We start from the raw sequence: 23,640 nt of genomic DNA on the forward strand, positions 1-23,640 counted from the left end.
GAGAAAGTGCCTCAAACAGCCTTTAAGATTTTTCCTTGTAAATTTGCTGTCTGTCACACTGATGTTAATTGCTTAAATGTGCGTTCTGGAGCAGACGAACTGCAAATGGAAAGATCAATAGATTATAACTGACCGGTAATGTGTTTACTTTACAGCTCAAACTCTGGAAATCATTTCGTACTGATACCTAAAGATACTCCCCACTGACTGACAACTGACGGTTTGAATTGCACTTTTGCTTCTCATCCAGATCACTCTAACAGATCAGTGCCAATTAGGAATCAAGCTTTTTTTTCATGTTTGTACTGGGTAGGCTACTATATCTGCAAAACTTGATTGTTCCTTTTTTAGTAACGTGAAATTGAATATTTACACCCTTTCAGACTAGATGCCCATCAATTCAAAAAGTACTGCCAATAATCAAAACCTTTTTTAAAACGTCAAAAATTATTTTCTGTATGTATCCTCTCTCTCCTCTCACATGGACTCTACTAGACCCCTGAAGGTGTGCTGTGGTATCTGATGTTAGCAGTAGATCCTTTAAGTCTTGTAAGCTGTGGGGTGAGTGCCTCCATTAATCGGACTTGTTTGTCCAGGACATTCCACAGATGCTCAATTGGATTGAGATCTGGGGAATTTGGAGACCAAGTCAACACCTCAAACTTATTGTTTTGCTCCTCAAACCATTCCTGAACCATTTTGCTTTGTGGCACGGTGCATTGTCCTGCTGAAAGAGGCCACAGCCGTCAGGGAATACCGTTTCCATGAAAGGGTGTACATGGTCTGCAACAATGCTTAGGTAGGTGGTGTAAAAGTAACATCCACATGGCAGGACCCAAAGTTTCCCAGCAGAACATTGCCCAAAACATTACACTGCCTCCAATGGCTTGCCTTCTTCCCATGGTACATCCTGGTGCCATGTGTTCCCCAGGTAAGCGATGCCCACACACCCAGCCATCCATGTAATGTAAAAAAAAATGTGGTTCACCAGACTAGACCCCCTTCTTACATTGCTCTTTGGTCCAGTTCTGATGCACCCATGCCCATTGTTGGTGCTTTTGGTGTTGCACAGGGATCAGCATGGGCACCCTGACTGGTCTGCAGCTATGCAGCCCCATACCCAACAAACGGCGATCATAGACTGTATATAAAGTTTATATACAGTCTATGATGGCGATGCACTGTGTATTCTGACACCCTTCTATCATTTTAATGGATCACATAAGTATTTCAGTATTATTGTTGCATTTTTTATTGTATGGTTATTTAAAATGTATGCTTGCATTAAAATGTTGGCATTACTTATCTTCTTTAATTTCTCCATTCTTTATATCAAAATATAAGGTGTCCCATTTACCCAGTGGTGTATGTGAAACAGTGACACATAATCATCAAAGGAGTCATTATATCTGTTTGATAATTCCTATTTTTTCTTATATATATTGTGATAAGGAGGTTAAGGGAAATAGAATTTTATCAAGTTGGGAGTTAGGATTCTCTCATCTTTTTTTTTTTTTCTAACAAAGTTTCCTGTTTTAACAGTACTCACCGTACTTGTGCATGTTGATTTAAGAAATCAAAATGCTCATGAAGTCTGGGAGCAATTCTGTGGAAAGGGGTGATAAAACTTAATTTAATTTCCTTGACATGTCATGACCGAGCAGACATGACCAGATGTTACTGTTACACTTTGGGCTTCAGGGCTTGAAAACAACATACTGATGATGAACCTGATACAAAATATCTGTATAGATGTCTGCAACAGGTGCCTCTTTAGTATTGTACAATAAAAAACATAACATATGTATATATATCCATTAACATTCATTCACACATGAACTCACAGTCTTTACACATGACAAAGTGGTTCCAACACATTTAAAAGGAGGATGATATTTGGTCAAACTGTGCCTTTCTTTGTTTACAGAGATTCATTGCAGAGATTTTATGACCATATAAACCACTCCCAAGACCCTACATGGCTGCTTATTAACTTATGTGAGCTTGAGCCATCCATATGGCCAGATTAACCCGTTTAGAGGCCTCACTGAGTACTATTTAGTATTTTGTGGCAGTTTAGCTCAATGCAACTTTATTTAGGAAAGTCTTAGAACTATGTTTTTATGCAGTGCCCCTCTACAAGACAGGACCAGATAAGCAGATAATAATACAAGTCCCACCTTTGCAGATTTGTACTTTAATGATGCGGATAACTTTGATTAGTTACATTACAAACATTTGTCACCAACTAACGTAGCAATCACCAGTAATATTACCATAACCCGACCAGCTAGTCAACTTCTGGCTTTTGGTGCCCTTTAGAATCTGGGATTTCTGGGCATTTGTCTTACTAATCCAGCCAGTAATAGAGTCTGGAAAATCCAGCAAAATTACTGCAAACTGATCTAAACAAAACAAGTTGATAAAGGAATTATACATTATAACAACTGTTAGAATGTTAAAGTGACAAAAATAATGTAACAGTGAACTCCACCAGCATATTTTTTATTGAATTAATCAAACATTGTCTTGTTCAATCCTGCTATAACTCAAACAGTACAAAAGCACTTTAAAAAAAGGCCCTGTGGTGTATTCTGTTAAACAACACTGAGAAGACTGTTAGCACTAAACACAGATGTTAATGACAATGTTCAACTGATATTTACACCAACTACTCTAAACAATAAAAAAAAATTGAACTTCAAAAGCACATTTCCCCCTAAAATAAGGCCTTGAGTATCTTCAGTATCAATAATAATTTTCATATCACAAATACAGTACATGAGCAAGAAATAAAATGCAAATTTTAGGATGTTAGTAAATGTTTTTTGTTTTGTTTTTTTTTTTCTTTTTTTACATTTTTGTGTCAGGGTCTCTACCACCTTAAACCAAAGATTCACAAATGCTGAGCGGGAAAATGTAATAACAGAGAGTGCACAAGGCATTAGTGTATAAAAACAGTTCTAAATATATGTGTTGGGCTTTGAATTGGCACGTCCCTTCAGAAGACTTCAGTTTTCAGCAAAATTGGCAGGTGATGATTCAGTTATATTTTGGAAACACTGAAGTGATTATGAGATCACACTGTTGAAATCGTTTCAGGCAACTCTGACTTGGTTCAAATGGATATTTTTCCCAATAGTCCTCTGAGCAATGGGTGTGTTTCTTTTCAGGTTGAAACTAACAATCAGCTGTTTTCTCTGATGTTGATTGAATTGGACTTTGAAATGTGCATAGTTTGTGGGAAATGTGTGCCCCAGTTCATCGGATCTCAAATGATTTGTTCAGTCTGACCAACGGTGCAAAACCCAAATATATTCAGTTTATTATTGAAGACCAAGAAATGTGGGAAATCCTAACAATTGAAAAGCTGAGAGAATAGCAAATTCTTTGTGTTTCTCCTGGAAAAATTGCTTCACCGATTAATCAATTGTAAATATTTTTGCTTGTTAATTAATTGATTATACTGACTGACAGTATGACATGAAGCTTTAACGAAAATGATATAAACGTAAGAAACTTCCCTTTGCACGTAAAACAAAATAGAAAACCTAGCAAAATTGCTGTGGCTAAGTTGGACTCAGAAATGTTATAACCAGTAGCAACCGCGATATGTTTCATATCAAGGCTAGTAGAATTATTATGCAAAACGAAGCTGATAAAAACTCCACATATTGCCATATTGAGGTCATTTATGCCATTTCAATCCCAGGATTCTGAAGAGGTGATTCAGACTGGCCGTCTTTGCTTTTTCTTGCGCCCTTCTTCTTTGACTTCTGCTTACTGGGGAAGTTAAAAAATATATTTAAAATATTTTAATAGAGCAGCCATTAATTGTAAGCTTTCAGTTGCAGAAAGGAAAAAAATACAAAGAAAAATTATCTCACTTTGACCGAACGCTCAGGACAACCACAGTTATAATGAGGGCAGCAATAATGACACCAAGCAGCACTCCACAGATGATTGCTGTTAGGGGGGACAGCAGTGTAACAGATGAAGAATTGTGTTAATTTATACAAAGTATATGACAACTTTTTCATGCAGGTTATTGCATCCAGTAAGAACCTGATCCATCATGTATAAAAGCAACATATACAATTTGTATTAACAACTAGGTTGGTCTAAAATAAATTCAGCTAATGTGAGATGATGTTGTAAATTAGGACTGTCTGTGTGTCCACTGACCAATAGGAGTGTCTGGCTCGTCCTCCTCCGGGTCCTCACTGTCCTCTGAGGACCAAAACGATTAACATCAGTTTGTTAGAAAACATGATCTGACTGTGCTGTGCTTGTGACTCATTAGTGGTAATGACATATTGATATATCATTATATTTACAACTACTAAAAATCCAAGAGAAAGATGTATGCTCACCATGAATGCCAGCACAGGTTTTGTTGCAGCTGTCGAAGTCAAAAAATCTGTTTCCATTTCCAATGCATCCGGTCCAGAAGAATTTTTTGCATTTGTCATGAGCTGAATCGTAGTAGTATCTCAAATATTTGCCATTGCATTTACCTGGTAACTTTTTCAAGATGCAAAGTTCAGATGCTGTGTAGAAAAAACATCATCCTCATTGTTAGTCATCATTCAAAGTACTCACAGCAGCAGTTGTAAAGTTTGTTGATAATATTAATACAAAAATAACAAATGAGATTGATTATGTCGACAAGGTTCTGCTTTAAAATCAGCAATACCATCATTAAGACTTACCTAACTTTTGTCTGTTTAAACTCGTCCTGCTCTTTCACCACTTGGTGGCGTATCACTAACACTCAAAGCTGACACGTGTCTCTCCTACAACCTCTGAGGACTTAATTGCATGTATAAAAAGAGTTAACTTGAAGGATATTTGTGTCTATTAAATTGACATACAATTTAGCACTGATATGTTTTATGGCTCTAACATAAAACATGCTTCCCTTCAGACCTAGGCAGTGTTCCCTGTCTGGTTGAGGCAGTACCTAAGAAAACCTTTCTCTCTCTTTCTATGTGTTTCTCTGTCTCTATCTCTCAGTTGTAATCAAGGATGGTTTATGATTCTGTAAACCATAAAACTTAACCTCAACAGCCAATTCATGCTCCAAAGTCCTCAGAAAGCCAGAAAGAAGGACATTTTCATTTAGTCTGTCTTCATCTACTTTTTGGCAATCTTTGAACTAGCCACTAGATTTTTTTTCACATTTAAAACAGAGGGTTATCATTTAAACAAAATGAAATGTTCATATTTTTTTCTGTTATTCTAAATGCACAAAGTCCTCTTACCATCCGTGGGGTAGATCTTCTCGATGTTGAGTGAACAGTTCCTCATGCACTCTCTTTCATTTACGAAACGGTTAGCATTCCCTCCACTGCCTTTGTACACGAAAGGAGTGCACTGGTCTTTGTCGACATCATAATACAAAGAAAACTCGAAGTTTGAACCTTCACCTTCAACAGGAGGCAGCTTACAGAAGTCTGGTGGGTGATAAAAACACAAAGTGTCAGTTGCATTTAATTAACTAAAAATAAAATGTGAAGCTTTGGTTTTCAGCTATTGTGTTTCGATCACAAGTACTGTTGGCAAAAGATGACTATTACACAGTTATTGTATATGATTCAGAAATCATCAACAGACATTTAACTAATATTTAACTAACCTCATCGCCATAGACCCACTCCCTCTTTTTATAATGGCAATAAAAAGTGTCATTTATGGTTCCCTGTTCAGTCCTCCCGCCCATCACAGGTTTCGCCAAAGGGAAGTGGTTTCAAACGGTTGTTTTACCCCAAATACACATGATTTTGGAGGGAAACTAACTATTTAACTAACTAACAAAGTAATTTGCTGTTCCCACATAGGAGCCTGAAAATCTGGGCCTCTCCAATTATTTTGTGGTGAAGTGAAGTTGCAGGTTGACATAGTTTTAGGTCATCATGTTCATAAGAGTCAGACTCAGACAGAAATGATCTCAGTGTTTGAAAGTTTAGAATTATAGAGGGAGGAATTGTCCAGTCAGCTTTGTTCAATTGTTAGGAGTATGTAAATAACATTTCCAGGAGATTTACCTGCAGTAAATACCATCATTTCTTTTTTAGTTACAGTTAAAGATGATCATTGCTGGTTTCAGTTCCAAGTCATAACGTGAGCATAAAGTAAGAGAAAGGTACAATACAATCGAAAGCATTGCTATGTATTATTCAGCCTACAGTGTATTTAGTCAGTCGTCTCGTTACTCTGAAATGATGAATGGTGAAGATTTATCTCATTAGTTTCATTTAACTAAATTAACTAACTGGACTAACTTTAAATGAGACAAGAGACACATGAAAGACAAAGTTACACAAAAGCAGCAATGCACAAGAGCTCATCATTTTTCACTAAGGATTCGTCCATGTGCTGATACCTAGGCCTACTGTGAAGTAGGCCTGAGTGAACCTCAGGTCTCGCTCTTGATCATTTTAAAAAATAAATTGTAATTTAAGCAGAAAATAGCCCAATGTACCTTGCCGTTGTGAATGGCTGATGGTGAACACTGCAGAAACAATCCCCAACAGCAGAAGGTTCTTCATCTTGCTGCTTGTCTGTGTGCTGTCTCTTCCTGGACTGAGTGAGGGTTATAAACTACACTGGGAGTGGGGACTCATTTCTGACCTTTGGACAGATATTTCCTTAATGGTGACACCGTCAATCGAAACAAAAGTTAATGGCAGCCATAGACGATTCATCTTTTTACAACTTCTTCTGTAGCCTATAGGGTGTTGTTTGTTACATTAGGGCATTAGCAGATATAACAACGATGAACACAGCACCATTAATTCCTATTGTTAAACGTTATGTTTGCAAACCTCCATCTAGATTTATTGCCACCACCATGTTGCTTTGTCTACACAGACAGACTTAGGCGTATTTAGGTCAACATTTCACTGTGGTTGCTTATTTTTCTCATCATATGGTGCATGTGTCTGTCATTCTGCACGTACAAGTTACCACATTCAGTTCCTCTATTATTTTATCATTTTGGCTTAAATACTTGTATCAGCTTTCGATTCCTAGGGTGTCAAATTTTCATCTTTAATCATAAGTCAAAGGAAAAACAACTTTTTAGACAGACAGACGGATGGATGGATGGATGGATGGATGGATGGATGGATGTTAAACTAGAGAGATGAACACCATTCTTCCAGAACATATTCTCTCATTTGGTGTTTTGATGATGGTGGTGGAGAGCACTGTCTAACATGTCAGTCCAAAATATCCCATCGGTGTTTAGTTGGGTTGAGATCTGGTGACTGTCAAGACCACAGCATATGATTCACATTATTTTTATACTCATCAAACCCTTCAGTGATTCTCGTGTTCCATCGATGGGGACATTATCATCGTGGAAGAGAACGCTCCCAACAAGATAGAACTGTTTCATCACAGGATAAATGTAATCACTCAAGGACAACTTTGTATTGATTTGCAGGGATTCTTCACTCCAAGGGCACAAGTGGACCTAAACCATGCCAGCAAATCTCCCTGGTACTTACTGCTGATACAGGAAAGTTAAATTTAAGGTGAGCACAGAAAAGCTTTCCCGTTTTTGTGAAAATGTAAAAAAAAAATAGATTAAAAAATGTTCTTGTGTCAGATTGATATTGAGAGTTAATGTGGAGAAACAAGCAAAACACCTTTTTTGAGTGGAGAGGAAAATGCTATTGGACTGTAATCTGATGATCAAGGCTAAAGTGTTAGAAGATAACTATTGAAGAATTGTGTATGGAGTGTATTGACTGCATTTTGTATTTAAGTATTCTTATTTATTAGGCTAACTTAATGACTGAAGCACACGGAGGGAACATGACTGGTCAGTGGGTGCCAAAGCAACTCAACCAAGACCAACCTTTCTACATGCAGAAAGCAGACATGGCACTGCTAAAAGCACAAGTAATAAGAAAAAAAGAAGCAAAGAAAGAAGAAGTAGAAAGGGCTTTAGCAATGTAAATTGTCCCCAGTTCCTCAAAGAGCAGGGCAAAGTTGCCTCATATTCTCAGTTTGTAGTTTAGTGTAACACAAATATATATATTACGAAACATTCCTATATTGTGACATTTACACAAAACTTTTTGCCTACAGTGAGGATATTCTGGGGATACTGATGAGGCAACATATTATTTGTTTTTTTTTGTTTTTTTTTTAAATTTATGAAAGATTACCACAATGTTATCTGATAACAAAAGGAGAATGTTATCAATGCAACATTTGAAAAACGTTTTAAGAATATCAGCCATGAGAGAAATTTAGGAACTTCCAACTGAAAACATTACTTGAACTTTGCAGAACGTTTCAAGAACAAGAAATAAATCTTACTAGGTAGCTGACATGTGCTCACCTGTCGGTACTGAGCGGCTGCACATGTTTAGCAGCGGCACATGTGCAGCCGCTCAGCCGCTTCCCGACACAGACCTGAAAAAATGCGGGACTGTGCTGGATGCGGTGGCCGCTGCGGAGCTGTCACTCTCCGGCGGACACATCACTCTGCTCTGGAGGCTGGTTTTGTTGTTGCTCTGACGTCAGTGAGAGCTACAATGAAGCTGACAACATGAGTATAAAAGCCGGTTTGGAGGCAGCGCTCTGCTGCTCCCAACTGCACCCGGCTGACATCAGGGCACCAACATGCACTTTCAGAGCTCCTCTCCCATCGTCCTGCTACAGCTGACTCTGCTGGGCGTCCTGCATGGTAAGACATTTGATGAGTAGTCTAATAAGATGTCACATTGTAAAAACTTTGGATGGACATTTAATTAATGTTAAGATATTTGGCCCCTTTAGCATTTGCAGGGTGTTGAGCAGAAAGGATGCTTGAAGGCAGGTGTCTCCATCATCTAGCACATGAAGGAAACATGAAATTGTGGCCACCTGACCCCAAGACTAATAATATATTTTTTTAGTTTATTTCTACTTCTGTTTTCAATTTGTTAATCAAATGCAGCCGATGCAATTGTACTGTAATATATTTATGAAGTCTCTTCCTTGTTTGTTTCAGCTGCCAAATGGACATACAGTGGTAAGTTGAATAATATTTTCCTCACATTTGTGCATAAATATATCCGTCTGTAACTATAAACCTTTGGTGGTTTAAGCAGCATGAACTAACTGAGTGTTAGAAGACAATTTGATGCAGTAGTCCAATAGGCACTGACTGAGTCATAGAAGTTGTTATTGTCATTGTCTTGCCCTCACAGCAATGCTTTGAGCTGCCAATGTCAAATTGTCAGACAAAATTGGTGACGGTAACATCAAATGAAGTGCATCCTGGCCAAAAAAAAAAAAGCTTTCTGACCCTTCTTTGACTCCTAAACAGAGCTAGTATCCTGACATCACCCAGATCACTTCATGTAATTGTACAAACTCTGCAATTACAGCATTTCAACAGTGGCTGGCTGCTTTTGTCCACCCCTCGAGGTCTTTGGGCCGGACTTCTTCAACCATGACTTGTCGCTTATATAAACTGTGCTCACAGCGTGACCTCTTGTCCTTGTGGCACTGCATCTCAAAAATCTGTTGCATTCAGGGACCAAATGTGAAAACAGAATGTCGGCAGGTGCCACCGTTTAATGTATTGTCACTTGTATTGGCAATTTTTTTTGACAAATATCAACCACATTTTGGAAATTGGAGATATTCTTGTCCACTAGTGCAGTTAGGACGAAGAAAAGATGAAAATAAAGTCAAAAATTAGTGTGCACAGTAATTTAAGCTCAAATAAATATTATGTAGGGTGGTCCACTTTGTTTTAATTATAGCAGTGGCTTAATGAGGCCACTGCTATAATATAAAGGCCTTTTGAGGACTTCGTTCACACAGTTGTTTATGTCCTACTTGTACAAATTTAGAAAATATAAAATAAACAGCCAAGCCAGCAGTAGAAAATAGTGTATCAGTAGAAGAAATATCTTAGCACTTTGGCAGTATATTTTGGTGATTTATTCTGTTATTTGCAAAGTCATGTGAAGTGTAGCATCTGATTGTAATAAAAAAAAATTCACATTGCATTAATAAATGCATTCTAAATTATATTAATAAGCAATCACAAATCTTCTCAATAAAAGTGCATTAACTAGTCAAATAACCTGAATAGTTTTTTTTTGATTAATAAGGAAAGAGTTGAAGTAGGAGAAAGACCCTGGGCTCCTCTCAGTTTCAGCATGGTGGATTTCCTCCTCACTTAGTCAGACCCTGTGAGGTCTGTCAGAGTCATCAGTCGTCTGCAGATCTGGTAGCACTTTCTGTTGACGGGGCCACAGCTGAGTCATACAATTTATCTCCACCTCGACACTCCACCCTCTGGCTGAGGACAAACAGTGAACCTTAATATAGGAGTAACATAAATGATGATGATGACTGTTGTGGTTTTCCTACCCTGCTCTGCCACCAATGCAATGTCAACTCGATTGCTCTACAGAAAACCTTGTAAAAGTCTTCTAATTTAGGATTCATTTTGCCAAATTTGAGAAATTACCCACAGCCATGGATGTTCTGCTACCAAATGACTGCCAAGGGACCACCAAAGGCCACTAAAGGTCCATTATTAAAGGGCAGCCTACATCAAACTAAAACACAAATGAAGTGGACAGTGAATAATTATAGCCATGACAGTAACTTTCTTTCATTTTCAGCTTTGCTGAGATTGAATTTTGAGCTTTGCATTAGACAAGTATTCAGTGCATTCACAGCTCCACTTGGTGCCTTTTGACATGTCTTATACAATCAATCCACATTTGTCTGACGGTCTGGCTGGGGGTCAGACCTCATGCTGCGTCATTCATATTTAACCATGGTCAGCTGGCGTCTGGAGAATGGGGAATTTTTAAATGAATTCTCTAAAGATAATAAATTAGTGGCAAAAATGTGACTCAGATGGGGGCAGTGGTACACTCAGGTCTTTTCATGGGATTTTCTATTTTGTTACAGTTATGTTTTTTTCTCATTTCATAGAGTCCATTCACTGTAAAGTATTAGTCTCGCTTCATACTGAACGTCATGGTTGAAAAGCTCAGTATGGATTCTTACACTTCGATCAACACATTGAATGGAGTATCAGAAATCAAGAGCTTCCTGATTTTCTTTTCAATCAATTTCTTATTACCATTCTTCTCCATTTTCCTCTCTTCCATTATTTCAAATCCCAGCAGTTCTCACTGCCTTTGCAGAAACGTTATTGAGGGACACCCCCATGCAGCTGAGGTCACTTTGTAAACTACATGACTTGATCTGCAAATGTGGCCATTTGTGCTTTACAGAAACCTCTCATTTGGAGAGAGACAGCATTCTCACTGGCTCTGCCTGCAAACAACAACCTGGTTCTCACTCTTGCTGTTTCAGAAAGGACCAAGAGCAGAGCCATGGGCCTCTCCCAGGCTGTCATGTACATAGATAATAATACTTCACTTTGATTACAGATAAAGTGTGCAGTATGCCAGAACAAGCCCTGTCCCTTTTTGGAGCCATCCCTTATTCAGCCTCACACTGGGGCACTGTTTGCTCATCTGGCCTTTAAAAATGGAACAGTTTAACATTTAAAATGCATTTTGCTTGTGCTCTGAGGTGACAGTCTTTTTGGATTACAACATACATATGTAGTACTACTGTACAGTATGTTAAAACTATGAAAATAACATTACATCAGGCAGCAGCCATGTCTTTAAGGTGTTGTCTTGATTGTGATGTTGTTGCAGGGCCAGAAGGAGAGCACCACTGGCCCAAGCATTATCCATACTGTGGTGGTGCTTTCCAGTCTCCAATAGACATCAGATCTGAGCTGCTCAGGTTTGATCCAACTTTACGTCCAATTGAGGTTCAAAACTACAACCTGTCACCAAATGAGCAACTCACTCTTGGGAACAATGGACACTCTGGTGAGTATAAATAAACAGTGTTATCCACATAATGTACAACACTTCAAATGTAATGTGCACTGTAAACTCATGTCATCACAAGTACCATAACTGTGTACCAAACTAAGCAAATATTTAGCAAAACTGCATTTTGGGAATCTAGAGACATTCTTCATATCAAAGTATTGCGCTAGACAACATATTCATTAGAAATGGCCACGCATAAACTTGGAGTCCTAATTTCTAGGCCAAGCTAAAAGAAAATGATAGGAGGATCCTTCTTCTACATCTGCCACAGCAATTTTCTATAATCACTCTCTTATTATCTTAACTGTCCTTTCACCCAAAGAAAGAGCTCCGTGTTATTCTGGGAAAATACGAGCAAAGACTTGTCATCTGCTCTGTCTCATTCTGGGACAGATGCATCTTAATCAAAGAAAGGAACTTCAGTTTATTATGCAATATGTATGTAATTGCACTATATATATAGCAATCAGAGCACAGACAACCATGATCATGCGCAATAAAAATGTGTTGATGATTTAGGGAGATGAATATAATTGTTGCAAAATTACAGTTGGTTGACAATTCAAAGATTTGTGTCAACTGAGGTGAAGTGAGGTTAACTCTGGTTAAATTAGTTTCTGACATGTTGCCTTAAGCATCATGCAGAAAGTGCTATATGTTAGGAATTTCAATGACAATCTGTGTATGACCGATCACATTATGTCTGCTGAGTGCTGGTGACGATTCGTTGCTGTAAAGTCTGTGTAAGTAAAGTCTTTGCCACTGACAGAGTGCAAATGCCACACAAATGCTTATGTATGCATCGCTGATGTGCCTCAACATCCCAAGATGAGTGGTGTCATCAGCATTATGTGTGTTTCAAATAAGCTGACAAAGGATCTTCATGTGTAAGCATTCATCATACCCTGATGAACATGTGGAGTAAAGCCTGCGTCACAGCACCGTAAAATGTCTTGAATGATGCTTTGACAGCACGCAGTGGGCCATGCTGACCTCCTCAGTTTGCCTTCAAGTTGAAGGTTCTTGATGTCCTGATGGTGAACTGAGATAATCTCTAACCCCTTCTGTGATGGGTGCTGGAAGGTTAATTTCTTTTGGTCCACAGTGCAAATATCGTTGCCCTCCAAGATGCACATCTCCAGCCTGCCTCACCGTTACACTGCAGCTCAACTCCATTTCCACTGGGGCTCCTCCAATCAGCCCACAGGCTCTGAACACACGGTGAACAGTAAGCAGTATGCAGCAGAGGTAAGCAAAGGCAAAAAAGCACTTCTTACAACCGATACTGATTTAATAGATCGTTGTGGAAAGGAACTACATACTCTAGTATTGTACCAAAGTACAGTTTCAACATCCTTCTACTCTACTTGATGTTCATTTTATAATACCTTATACTTCTGCTCCATTAAAGTTTAGAGACGGGAATTGTACTTTTTACTCCACTAGATACATGCAGACAGCTGTAGTTAAAGCTATAGTATGAGAGGTTAAAGAAACAGCAAGAGTAAACGTGATTATTAAAGCATACAACTGAAAAAAAATTGTCTGTACTGCCTGAGTACAGAAGGGGGACTGAACCATTGGTGGTGACAGGAGTGCGGTACATTCAAAATACATCATGTCTCATTCACCGTAGCCCGTAACCATCACCCCACAAAGCAAAACAAACCTGATAATTACCTGTCCAACAGCAAAAGAGCAACCATGACATCACTTCTCCGGCTTTTTAACTTCCACAGAAAACCCATACCGATGTTGGCTCTGGTTTCACATCTTGTTTTATTCCAGGTTATTTTGGTTGTCACGTTTTCCACTAATGTCTTTTCTTTCTTCCGCTGTGTGGCAGTAAAGGATGTTGCAGGTGTAGGGGAAATTGAAACATGTAGCTTCTTTCTGTCCGCTAGCTCTAGCAGTATGTATGACTACACTTGTATACTCCAGTGAAGTGCAGTAAGTGTTTGGGAAACGTCCATGCACTACAATAAATTAACAGATTCTTTTTTTTTTATTACCAAATAAAAAGAGTTATTGATAGCTGTTGGCAAGATTTGCAACTAATGTAACAAGAAATTCTCCTGGAATGCCTTGCATACATTAGCTTTAATTGCTACTTTGCAGGATTTTACATATTTTACTATTTATACAATATGATGTTTTGTTGTAGAACTCACATACTGTAAAATTGTTAAGATCAACATCCACAAGTTCTTGCGTAAGTAATTATATTCCCTCAGTATTTACAGAATGATGCAAATAACACTCTGAATGAAGCTACTTTTTTGCGACTGTCGTTCAAGACTTTTTAAAAAAAATCTACCTGGTTGCTTGAGGCAAGCTCGCTCCTGCAGTCCATTCATTTCAATATGTCTTTCATACATCTGCAGCATCAGATGGCACCAGACAAATGATTTAATACTTTATGATTTAAATCTGTGACATTTGACTGGCAGACCAACCAGGGTCACTGACGCCCTTCAAAGATGATGCTGCTCAAACTGAAGAGACTCTGAAAAGCTTTCTCTCTGCTTGTCACTGCTGTCTTTTCATGACGCTGGGGCAGACATTCAGTTTACGTCTTCCTGACAGACAGTGTAGGAAAATGCTCATTGTGCATCTTTCACTTTTTTTGCGAAATCTCACAATTAATGCTTGTATAAAACAATACTTAAAGAAGCACATTTTTAAAGTCTTTAAAACCTCACTTACGAAGAGAACAGTTAAGTACATAGTTGTTTTTTTCCCACATACATTTTTCTTTTACCAATCACATTAACATATTGGAAAAAAAGACACAAGTCAGCCTCTTTATGCCCATAACTGCACAGTATGTCAGTGTCTTACTTCTGCAGGGCTTAAGGGGATTTGAGTGCCAGACTATTATATGCTTTGGCTTTCAACCACCTCTGGAAAGGAGTGGCTGTCTGCTGTGTGCTGCTGAATGTGTCAAGCTCTGTAAGCAGTTTTCACACAGCAGTTTGCTCTATTTACTTTGTTACTTAAAATAAAGCAGACAATCTGACAGTAAAGTTTTAAAGTGAGTGCAAATAGGAGACTGTTTTATTTAATTTAGTATCATTTGAGTCACAGCGGGTAGATGCTGAAATGGCTGCAACCTGTGTGCTTTTATGTGACTGTGCCCAGCTGTTGCACAGCCACATGTGAGGTGCTGCGGTCTGACCTGGGTTTCTGAGTGGACACGTCCAGAACACGCATCTTTTTAAGTCTCTCCAGACTCCAGAACCACAGTTCCTTGATGACATGTTGTTTTGGCAGGATGGAATGATGAGGAATTGAACGTTTCCCAGAAATAGGGCAAGCATCCACCTTAATTTAAAAGACAGGACAGAGTCTGTAAATACAATTGCATCATATTTGACCAGAAAGACTAGCATGCCTTTTGTGTTTGCTTGAATACAAAACATGATGACCAAAACAACAGTCAATCAGGCATCCATTTATGTTCCGTAATAGGCCATCCAGTGTAAAACATCTGCAGCTTTTCTTCGTGGGGTTTTCTCACTTCACATATTGCACTATTGCCACTGTGCTCTACATGGATTACTGCTGTTATTAGTGACATCAGTTACATTTTAGTAAAAAAGGAGGAAATATAAAGAACAGAGATTCTATAAGATATGATCTATCCTAAATTCCAAATAAACATGCAATTAAACCAACAGTTTCAAGAAAAACCTAATAATTTGCTTATAACCTACAGGGTTGTATGATTTATTGCAGGGATGTTGTATCAGACTTCATTATTAGATGTACAAAATCACCTGGCAAGTGAAAATACATGTATAATGTATACTAATATATACGTTTTTCCATTAAAATTACTTCAATGGGTACTCACTATTGGACCTGTGTTGGGGGGACTGTGTTCCTTCAGTTTTCTCATAATAGCCGTTTATTACTGTATTCCTTCAATATTATTTGAACAAACTATTAATCGCTTTCCACAACACTTTCCACATAACACTGTAACACTATAAACTAAAATATGTGAGCTAATCAAATAATTCACCTTTCTTCTAATATATATGTACTGTTTATTTTTCATCTGAGATATAGTAAACAAAGCATTTTTGGTTAATCAGTCTTAACACATGCTGTTTAGTTTTTTCCACAGGATCTTGACATATTTTTCTTTTCCTCCACAGATGCATGTAGTGCATTACAATTCCGACAAGTACCCCAATATGTCCATGGCTGTAGACAAATCTGATGGTTTAGCTGTACTGGGTGTCCTTATAGAGGTGAGTTCATGTGACCTCTGTATTGGTGAGGACAGTGATTTGTTTTTTTGTTTTTTGTTTTTTGTGGTGTAGAACCGTTTTACTATGATTTATATTTTTACATGCAGGTTGGGGAGTTCAATCCAGCCTTTGAGCAGTTTCTACGGTTCGTCAATGGTATCAAGTACAGAGGTGAGTCTGAAGTAATGACTTAATTGAATATAACTCATAAACTGTCACGATAAAAGCTGTGGTTTGTTGTTTTTGAAGTCAGATTCTCTCAACCCCTCATAAGGTCATGCATGTGGCTATAATGAAGTGTACTCTGACATCAGTAGTTGTTAAACTGTTGATTTCTGTTTTGTCAGATCAAAGAGTGCAGATATCCGGGTTCAACATCAGAGCGCTGCTGCCTGCACGTCTGGATGAGTATTACCGCTACGACGGCTCACTGACGACTCCTCCGTGCTATCCGAGTGTGCTGTGGACAGTGTTCAGGAATCACGTGACAATTTCTCGCAAGCAGGTGCTTCAGCAATTAAATTTTTGTGAGGTAGACTTGGTATAGAATAAAAAAACTATGTTAAACTGACATTAATCAGATTTTTAAGATGCTTCATTGCTGTTTGTTCAGACATTTAAAGTTAAAAGGTATGGAAAAATCCTTGTCCATAACTTGCTTTTGTTTTGTTTTGGTGTGTCTTTTCAGTTTCTGTCCCTAGCAACAGCCCTCTACTCCTCCCATGCCCAGGACTCTTCCCCTGTGCCACTGAATGGCAACTACAGGAAACTGCAGCTTGCCGACAGTCGAGTTGTCTTGGTATCTTTCAAGGAAGGTAAGCATGGTCTTCAAAATAAGCTTGCTTTATTGTTGGTGCATGAGTCAAAAGGTCACTTAAATGACGTGGCTACTGTACTGCTTTTAAAATGGCTAAAAGGCAGGTTTGAATAATTTGTGGCTATTGACTCTCCTGCAAAGCACAGGGCTGTCACTCTAGCTTTGGCTTGTTTGGTATAACCTGCTTGTGGCTGAGCTTTTATGTTTATCATTTTTAAAGGTGATTGACTTTGATGAGCTTCTTCAAGACACTTCAAATTAGCCACACCACTGACATACTGAGAGCGTCTGCAGCCCTTAAATTTGTCCTTAAAGGCTTACTTTTATGTGGTTGCCTGGTTTACCACACTGTATGGTATTTAGGTCCATATATTGTGGTATGAATGTGCATGTTTTCTCATTTTCAGAGCTTCCTTCTCAGAGGTATGCTTTCTTAATGGCACATGTTTTGACATGGCAGTGTGGAATCCTATGCTATTAGCTTTCATGAGTGGCATTTAGCAAGCGATGGCTTGTGCTTTTAGTGCATCACTATGGGCAGCGCTGTTGGATGCTGGGTGTCAAGGCCCAACATCACTCGAAGGAGTATCCCACATGCTGGGATGTTTAACAACATTGGCTCTGTGTCTGATGCAGGCAGAGGACTGCAAGGTCCTCTTCCAGTCACATCTCCACTCACGAGGAAGCGTATCGTTCAGCAGCTGCTGGTCGGTGACCTAGCTGACCTGGCTGATGAGGGCCTGTATCAGCTCCTACCAAGTGGCTCAGAGAAGCTCCAGGCTGGGAGGAAGAAAGGTCTCAAGAACCCAAAGAGCGAGAGTCTGGCCAAATCCAAACACCAAATGATGAGTCCATCCCTTTGGAAGAAGAGCCAGACCAACCACTATGTGGGAAAGTCTGGGCTGGCAGAAAACACGCTGTGCTACGTCTCACTGGAGCAGAGAGTTTTCCATCAGCTCAAACAGTCCCACGCTGAGAATCAGCTGGTTCAGGCTCTCAAAGATGCAGTTTTCCCTGAGCTCAACCTCAAGAGCTACCTGGACTGTAAGTCAGACTTAGCTCTCCCCACCATCAGATATATTCTCCGTGGACGACCCACAGATGAGGCTTTTGAGTTAGATCGCTCTCTAACAAGAGCCTTGAAGAATCAAAGGAAGATGTCCACAACAATTAAGCAAAGTGTGCCGGTGACAAAGTACAGCGGTCTTTCCCCAGCTACTGTTCCCAGGAAACCACACGGCCAGGGTTATCCACATCCTTGGCTTCTGCCAATGGAGTGGGAAGACTAGAAAGATTCCTGACATAGCTGAGACTCACATTGTCACTTTCTGTAGCAGACGTCAGCTGTGTGAGCCACAATGAAAGACTAATTTTCCAGCCATTCCCTGCATTAATTTAACCAGTCTCTGCTTAATGTATTTATTGTTTCCAGTATGTGCACATAATTATACTTTTCATCATAAAAACATAACCTCAGTTACAGAACCTGTCATCAGCAGCGGTACTGTGCTCAATACTGTAAGAGGATTGTAATATAGCACAACAATCTCAATATTTATATTTATGTCCTGAAAAATTGGAGAAATGTTTACACTAGGGCTTCAGGCATGTTTCCAGATTCTTGCCAAGCTGAATAAGGTTTTTAGATGAACTACAAAAAAAAGCACACATTTCTGGTGCGACAATCCATATGCATCAAGGTACATGAAGTACGCAAAATTTCTGACTAGGAACATTTATAGTGTTATACAGTACGCCAAGTTCACTTCTATAGTATGGTAATTGTGCAGCTATGCTAGTAATTATTGCCTTACAGAATATGGAGATGCAGCTAAACCAAAAGAATTTCCTAGAGCTTTAGCGCTTTATCTAACTTCACCGTCTTCCTCACAGTTTGTGTTTCTTTTCAAATTTCCATTTACAGCGATAAAGTAGCCTGCACTATATATAAGGAACTATTTTCAATAAAAGCATCATACTTGAATCATACATGGCAAACGTCTTCCCTATTTGCACCATTTCACTCTGAACTTACAGGACTGTTATTTTCTATTTTGTATGACATGCTAGCTCTTTGCAGATTCACAGAAGTCTGGCAGCTCTTTCAGTGAACCGTATCCAAGACTTAAGGCAAAGAAACTACATGCATAGAGACTCGGTGTTATATTTACATTCTATACATTTAACTTCTATATTTATAAGGGCAGAGGATGTAAAAGATGGGCGGTTTGGAATTGCACATTTTTTATCAGAGGCAGGCAGAAATTGTCTGTACCATTGAGAGGTTTTAGACTTCAGTGAACTGCATGGTATCTTCTGTAGTGTGTGGTTTCTTACACTGTAACAGTGGTTTGGTCTGTGCGGGAAAGTCCAATCATTATACAAGTTCAAAAGTTGTGGGTAAGCTAGTCAAGAGTTTTGCACATACTCTGGCCACATAACTGAGATTTTTGCTGTGATAATGTTAAATAATGTTGTGAGAAAAGTGGCAAAACCAATTTTGAGATGACATGACCTTAAAATGATTCTGCAACACCTTGTTCTGTCACTAGGAGGTTCACCACTATCATTACAATTCAATACTTTTCTCTGTCTATTCTGAACTTTACTAAACACTTTAACTCTGTCCCTTTAATGACATCTGATCTGAGGTGTCTGATGGTCTTTGAATTCCATTTTCACTGTTTCTTCTCTTTCCCTCTGTCACTCAGATGACCAGTCTTGGATAAACACTGGTATGTTGCTTTTGTATATTTTGTGCCTCCTTCCTTCCTGTTATAAGTCATCTTCAACGTCATCTCATACTCATACAGCATTGAGTGATCCTACCTTTCTAACATCTTGTTTTCTGTTGTGGAATTTGTACAAATACATAAATTAAGGTAACATGTTCTTTTTCTGAATTTCACTCAGCTAATCGAGACCATTACCAAATTAAACCATTAATGAGTTTTAGATTCTGTGATAATATTACTTATATTCATTACATCACTAAACTCTTTTAAGTCTTTAAAAGTGTTTTTGTTTTGTTATCTTGATTGTATTCATTTATAATTATTTATCTCCACTTCATACACACATAGAAACTCACATACTAAACAAATACATAGAAAAACAGCGAAACATTTTCACATGACTCTTTCTGCCTCTGTTACTCCACATTCTGCAGGTTTACTGGTTCCCATATTGGTGAGCTCTGCACTGGGATTTGTTCTCCTTGTCTCTTTATTGTGCTGTCTATTAAGGCAGAAAAGGTAGGTAAAGGGCAAAACAATACAACAAGACTACACTTGTACTTGGACCCTCTCTGTGCATAATGACTGTATAAGTCTTGCTTTTTCAACCCGTTTTCAAGTCTGGTTTATGTCATGTTTTTTTTAAGATGTCTGAATTTACCAAAAGTCAAGAATTTTATTGCGCAAATTCAAAGCTTTCCATAGCAAACTATAGCGGTTGAGATATTTATACAAAGTGGACAATTGCAGAGAGTATTTCAAGAGAATGGCTGACCGTAAATGACCCACACTGCAGGGTTTAAGAGTCAATGAGTTTATAGGGCTTGTGTCCTCATTAGATGATTTTTTTTGGGGGGGGGAATGTATACACTCACTTTTACCACTCTGAGTCACCCTTGACAGGGAGACGCCCCATAAATCATGAACCCAATTTGCGTAATGGTGGTTTGCTATAAACAACTAATGGTACTCTGGAGAGTATTTTCTTGTTTTGCGTTACTGTGTGACTTTGAGGTGATGTTGTAGTACAGAGCTACAAATACATGAACCTTTTACTTAGAGAAAACTAACTTTTCAGTAATTGAAGCAATTTATCTCTTGATGTGTGGCACATTAGTAAGGAACGTCATTTTTATTTAAATAAAAATAGAAGTAATGTTCGGTGCAGAAAATATGAGGTGACTTAAAAACGTGCTTCATTCTGGACAGTTATACAACTGAGCCAACAAGATGTTGAACTTTTCAGGTTTTCGAACAGGAAGAAGTGAATACAGACAGGAAACTTCAGTTATATAAATCTAACTTCTTAAAAATTAATAGCTTCTACATTTAGGAGAAACCAAACATGGAGAAGATAAAAAGAAACATTCATAATGTCTTTAATGTCTAAAAGTACAGTAAAATCTATATTAGAAAAAGGTGAAAGAAATTAAAAAATATCATTGACAGGGGAACAACTATAAAAAATCTAAATATTTAAAAATGTTTTTGGTTATTAAATAAGTGTTTTTAAGAGTTTATATTACTAAATTCCACTTGGTTTCTGCTTCTTTAAAAGATATCTGTAAAACAGCAAAAATATGAGATGAAATATGTAATGAAGAGAAAAATATGCTTTAACGCTGTCTTCATATCAGTGGATATCATGTTGCCTCTTCTATTTCTTTATGATACTGATACACAGTTCACTTATGGAGGTGAAAGGCTTTGTGACAGTCTAATTCCAGTTAGTTTCTGGATTAGACAGTGTCAAATGTTCCTCAGAATCATCTCTTCCTCACTACTTCAGAATGAAATGTGTTTCTTTAAAGCGTCAACCTTTCAACAACAAGAATGAATAACTATAGTGGAAAACTTACAGGAGAAAAAGGAACTCATAGCTTTGAATTGTGTCCCTCAGATTACATCTTGGTCATGTATCATGGAATGAAATAACGAACATTATCTTAATAGAGGCGATTTGCCATGAAATGAACCTGCAGCTGATGGGAAAACACTTCAGTCTATAGATCATATTTTACTTGATTTCCCAACGGTTCTTCTGTTTTTTAGATCTGCCGCCGAACAGGACAAAAGCAAACGAGCTGCGTACAACATTGGAGACAGAGACGAGTGCGGCTCAAGAGTGTAGCTCTTTGTTGTGGGCCTCGGTTCAAAAGAAACGTCAGCAAGTCCACGAGACCATTGTCCCTTTGTATCACTCCATGTGTTTTTGTGAAATTGTCCCATGGGTCAGTTTGGACATTTATGGAAGCATACAGGGTTTAAGTCCATCACATGATTATGTTTGCATGCAGCTCTGGGGTTTTGGGAACCACTTTTTTTTTTTCTTCTCAAGCCACAGTCTGGATGGTTTTTGCTGTGTTGTGGCAGGCAGAACATAGCTGGCCTCCACGCTGGATGTTTTGTACTGTGGGACTACTTCCTAAGAGCAAGAGGAGCAGCTGTCCCCTCCGGTCCTCCATTGTTTATCTGACGCGATGTGCTGAGTTTCTGAAGGAGAGCTCCACACAGAAGCTCCCAGGCATGTGCAGTAGAGCTGATCTGGTAAGAATCTCAGGTCAAGTCAGATCATGGCACCCTTCCCCTCGGCTGTCCTGGCATGGTAGAAAGCCCAACCACAGTCCAAACAATAGGGGAATAGGAGTCGACAGACATCCCTGATGGTAGCATGGCCTGAGAGGGATGGGCGACACCACATATGCACCAACCCTGTACTTAGAGTTGCTCTATGGATTTTATAATAAAAGGGTGCTTAGCTTCATACAAACACTGCTCCTTTCCTGTGAATAATGTTGAGAAAGAAAGGCTTTTGTGTTGTCAGGCTGCACGTGGGCTGACCCCTCACCCCGGTCCGCTACTCAGATCACAAGATGAACTCCCCAGCACTTCTGAGAGCCTCTCAGTTTGGCTGCATAGTTAGCCACAGTGCTGGAGCGTTATTACGTCATCATGCGATTCTCACAAGCTTTACCTTAGCCATTTTATCATGTCCTGTCTTCGCTATATCCATGCATTTGTCATCATAGAGAATAGAGTATAGAAGGTGACACCCTCTACTGTGAGCCTACATTTTAGATAGTTTAGACCGATTAAACAGGTTGTCTGGTAAAATGAGTTCAATAAGCATTAGGTGACCATTTCAACAGAATAAACTCATTTCACCAACACAATTTTTAAAAAATTTTTACCTGTTTATTGCTGCTTGTGGTTATATTTCATGGTTGGTGTCCTTTTGCCATATTTTTGATAAATGTATCACTTCATGTGTCAAGATGTTTGATTTGTAAATAGTGTTATTTGTGTGGTCTGAAGTTTCATTGTGTACAGTGCGTGTAAATATCTATCGTCAAGCAGAATTGAAAATAAATATGTTTCAAATACAGCTTGCATTTTCATTGCATTTTGTTGAAAAGTGGCATCACCTTTTAGAACAAACCCAATGAGATTTATTGATTACATTGATTAAACCTCAACTTTATTCAGACTCAGGTTAAATACTGTCAAGTACAAATTAGAATTATTAGCAAGGTCAAACCAGTGCTCCTTGACACTCGACACAGGGACATATGACTCCAGTCCTGGCTGATATACACCCAAATAGGAACAGAATTTATTTCAAAATTCTTCAGATTACATTCAAATCTACATGGTCTGACTCCACTCCACATCTTGGAATTCTTAACATCTTATTCTACACCTCAACCCCTTAAATCTGAAAATCTATAACTAAGAAGTAAGTCTAAGAATAAATATGAGTTTAAAGTCCCACAGTCCAGGCTTAAAACAAAGGACAACCATGTTTCTACTGTTTTAGGAACAACCTTACAGTCAGAAAAGCTAAAATAGCTTTTAAAAATCCGCCCACAAAAACAGCTGTGCAGGACATTGATCATTTTTTCTGACATTTTGTTATTGCTGTCTTTAATAATTCACTGTCT

The 23,640-nt window shown here is 38.5% G+C and overlaps 2 protein-coding genes across 3 annotated transcripts; one reads left to right on the forward strand and one right to left on the reverse strand.

The window, feature by feature from the left end:
* Positions 1–2,489: 2,489 nt before the first annotated feature.
* si:dkeyp-73b11.8 (BPTI/Kunitz domain-containing protein) lies at positions 2,490–6,620 on the reverse strand. The gene is made up of 6 exons (XM_023298034.3): positions 6,485–6,620; positions 5,265–5,456; positions 4,374–4,550; positions 4,186–4,230; positions 3,888–3,966; positions 2,490–3,783 (listed from the first exon to the last, which is right to left on the reverse strand). The coding sequence occupies exons 1-6, from the start codon at positions 6,549–6,551 to the stop codon at positions 3,693–3,695; spliced, it is 651 nt and encodes a 216-aa protein (XP_023153802.2). The 5' UTR covers positions 6,552–6,620; the 3' UTR covers positions 2,490–3,692.
* Positions 6,621–8,572: 1,952 nt separating this feature from the next.
* ca12 (carbonic anhydrase XII) lies at positions 8,573–23,084 on the forward strand. 2 transcript variants are annotated; one of them, XM_055006523.1, is made up of 11 exons: positions 8,573–8,704; positions 9,011–9,031; positions 11,703–11,882; positions 12,994–13,136; positions 16,052–16,147; positions 16,255–16,318; positions 16,495–16,652; positions 16,836–16,962; positions 19,676–19,699; positions 20,134–20,218; positions 21,752–23,084. In XM_055006523.1, the coding sequence occupies exons 1-11, from the start codon at positions 8,641–8,643 to the stop codon at positions 21,828–21,830; spliced, it is 1,041 nt and encodes a 346-aa protein (XP_054862498.1). In that variant the 5' UTR covers positions 8,573–8,640; the 3' UTR covers positions 21,831–23,084. The 2 variants fall into 2 exon arrangements, with proteins under 2 accessions (XP_054862498.1, XP_035798701.2); XM_035942808.2 differs by lacking the exons at positions 19,676–19,699; positions 20,134–20,218; positions 21,752–23,084 and adding an exon at positions 17,601–18,953.
* Positions 23,085–23,640: the final 556 nt, after the last annotated feature.

The sequence above is a fragment of the Amphiprion ocellaris genome, chromosome 3 (assembly GCF_022539595.1).
Source record: "Amphiprion ocellaris isolate individual 3 ecotype Okinawa chromosome 3, ASM2253959v1, whole genome shotgun sequence".
Classification (NCBI taxonomy): Eukaryota; Metazoa; Chordata; class Actinopteri; family Pomacentridae; genus Amphiprion; species Amphiprion ocellaris.